A 3,148-nucleotide genomic window follows, 5' to 3' on the forward strand; every position below is an offset into this window, starting at 1 on the left:
CTTTAGAGAATAATATTCTTTAAAAGAAGAGAAAAAGAAAAAAAGAGGAAAACACCCCAGGAGGCGCTAATATTAAATGGTAGGATATAAATCATTCTGAGAAAGTTTGGATAACATTATTAGATTTCATGGTATGAGGCTGGTGATGATTGATCTGTGCAAATGTTTTACCACATTTGCTACACTCATAAACTTTCTTTCCTATGTGTTTTCTGATAAATTTATCACAAATTGATTACATTCTTTTAATTTTTAAAATTTTACATATACATTTATAACATTACATGTACATACAATAAACTACCTATAGCAAGAACCTTAGCAACAGTAGGCAGTGCATCAGCCTCATAAACTTTCTCTTGAGCATATATTTTTTCATGTTTTTAGAGATGACTTTCTTGTGAAAATGCTTTACCACATCGATTACATTCATACTGGTTCTCCCCGATATGAATTCTTTCGTGCTTTTGAAGAAGAATGTGACCCTCAAAGGCTTTACCAGGTTCAATACATTCATGAAATATTTCATGCCCTGAAGAGTAGTGTAAAATATAATGGCTGCACCACATTGATATTCATAGGGTTTCTTTCCAGTATGAATTTTTGTGATTTTCAAGACTATTGTGATAAGTAAAAGCTTTACTGCATTAACAATTTTCATACAGTTTCTCTTTACTATGAATTCTTTCAGGCGTTTGAAGGTTTCTGTGGTGTGAAAAAGCTTTAGCACATTTATTTTTTTTAATTGGGTTTCTCTTCTGTATGACTTCTTACATGCCTATGAAGTTGAACGTGTTGTGCAAAGGCTTTACCACATTCAATACATTCATAGGGCTTCTCTCCAGTATGAATTCTTTCATGACTTTTAAGAGTACTGTGTCTTACAAAGACTTTACCACATTGACTACATTCATAGGGCTTCTCTCCAGTATGAATTCTTTCATGACTTTTAAGAGTACTGTGACTTACAAAGGCTTTACCACATTGACTACACTCATAGGGTTTCTCTCCAGTGTGTGTTCTTTCATGATATTGAAGACTGTTGTGATGTGCAAAGGCTTGACCACATTGATTACATTCATAGGGTTTCTCTCCACTATGAATTCTTTCATGCATCTGAAGATGACTGAGACGTGCAAAGGCTTTACCGCATTGATTACATTCATAGGGTTTCTCTCCACTATGAATTCTTTCATGATTTTGAAGACTAGTCAGATAGGCAAAGGTTTTGCCACATTGACTACATCCATAGGGTTTCTCTCCAGTATGAGTTCTTTCATGCTTTTGAAGGCTATTGTGATATGCAAAGGCTTTACCACATTGAGTACATTTATAAGGTTTCTCTCCATTATGGATTCTTTCATGCCTTTTAAGATGACTGAGACGAGCAAAGGCTTTACCACATTGAGTACATTCATAGGGTTTTTCTCCAGTATGAACTCTTTCATGCCTTTTAAGCACACTGAGACATGCGAAGGATTTATCACATTGATTACATTCATAGGGTTTCTCTCCAGTATGAACTCTTTCATGCTTTTGAAGATGACTGTGATGTGAAAAGGTTTTACCACATTGACTACATTCATAGGGTTTCTCTGCAGTATGAATTTTTTCTTGCCTTTGAAGATGACTGAAATCTGTACTACACTGAATACATTCATAGGGGTTTTCTCCAGTATGCTGTCCTTCATGATTTTTAAGAGTACTGTGCCATACAAAGGATTTACCACATCGATTACATTCATACAGTTTTTCTCCAGTAGGAATGCTTTCATAATTTTGAAGACTAGCGTTATGTACAAAGGCTTGATCACACTGAGTATATTCATAAGGTGTTTCTCCAATATGACTTATTTCATTCCTGTAAAGGTAAATAGCAAGTATATACTTTTTACCACATTGATGAAATAGATGGGTTTTTTTTTTATGTACATGACTTAATTTTACAATTTGGTCTAATTGAAGAAAGGAATCAGATCTTAAGGTTTTGTCTCCTGCTGTTTTATTCATAGGCTACCTCCTCATTTTGAGTTCTTTTCTGTGTTTGAAAATATCTATGAACATTAGAGCCGTTAGTACGAAGCTCACATTTATACATCCCTTTTCTAGATGGGTTTTCACATCTTTGAAGAGACCTGTTAGAACTCAGGGCTTTACCACAGTGATTGCATTCAATACATTTTCCTGTAATGTCCTGACTCACACTACATTTGCAAAGTGAACCAGGACAAATAAAAGAATTTCCATATCCTTTCTAGTCACATGGATTTTCTTGCTTGGTGGCTGGTGAATGTATTCCCAATGAAGTTGGAAACTCAATTAATTGTAAACATTTATATAACATTCACAAAGACTCTCAAAAGGAAATTCAATCATACCTTCTAATCATTCTGGGAGAAAGAGAGGTTCTGTGCTTCTTTCCCTATCCCTTATGCTCTCACAGCTTGTATCTAATGTGACCTATAATATATGTATGAAAGCAAGAGTACCAAGTAAATGCTATCCACACTGCACTAATACAGTTTATATTTATGCTCATGATAGATATATAATAGAAAGATTAAGGTTTCTCCACAGTAATATTCTTGACTCTCATAAACTGCTCACTAAACTTTACTAAGTCACTCCAAGTATACGAGTAACATAGGACTTGCTACACACGATTTGTCTATTGGAAAGTTTTGTACATATATTTATTATCTAATCTATATTTATGTCTATTGCAATACCTGGGGCATAAAACTAAAAGAATTGGCAATTTGACGGGCATGATGGCACACACCTTTAATCCCAGTACTTGAGAAGCAGAGGCAGGTGGACCTCTGTGAGTTCGAGGCCAGCCTGGTCTACAAAGTGAGTCCAGGACAGCCAAGGCTACATAGAGAAACCCTGTCTCAAAAAAACAAACAAACAAAAGAATTGGCAGTTCTACAGAATAAGTTTCAAGTGATGAAGATTAAAATGGTGATAGCTGTCAAAGCATTGCTTCCTTGTCTTGTCTCTTAAGGAAACACCTTGTAAACATGGATAAGCTACTTGACACTGAGGTACATTGTACTGTATAATTTACTAATAACCAGTGTACTTAAAGCTCTGCTTATTTACACTGTTGCTTTTCCTGAAACTTCCAGGATACATTCAAATGGCT

The 3,148-nt window shown here is 35.1% G+C and overlaps 1 protein-coding gene across 1 annotated transcript; it reads right to left on the bottom strand.

Annotated features, from left to right (window-relative positions):
* Positions 1–370: 370 nt before the first annotated feature.
* Positions 371–2,389, bottom strand: LOC127210146 (zinc finger protein 431-like). The gene is made up of 3 exons (XM_051169819.1): positions 2,379–2,389; positions 749–1,861; positions 371–519 (listed from the first exon to the last, which is right to left on the bottom strand). Exons 1-3 carry the CDS (start codon positions 2,387–2,389, stop codon positions 384–386), a joined length of 1,260 nt encoding a protein of 419 aa, XP_051025776.1. The 3' UTR covers positions 371–383.
* Between the last annotated feature and the right edge of the window lie 759 nt (positions 2,390–3,148).

This window comes from Acomys russatus, chromosome 27 (genome assembly GCF_903995435.1).
Source record: "Acomys russatus chromosome 27, mAcoRus1.1, whole genome shotgun sequence".
Classification (NCBI taxonomy): domain Eukaryota; kingdom Metazoa; phylum Chordata; class Mammalia; order Rodentia; family Muridae; genus Acomys; species Acomys russatus.

Bases quoted from the DNA above. Each gene is read 5' to 3' on its own strand.
- LOC127210146 (XM_051169819.1), bottom strand. The intron at 520-748 runs CAATTAAAAAAA...GCATGAAATATT, and splicing joins AGTCATACAGAAGAGAAACC to TCATGAATGTATTGAACCTG.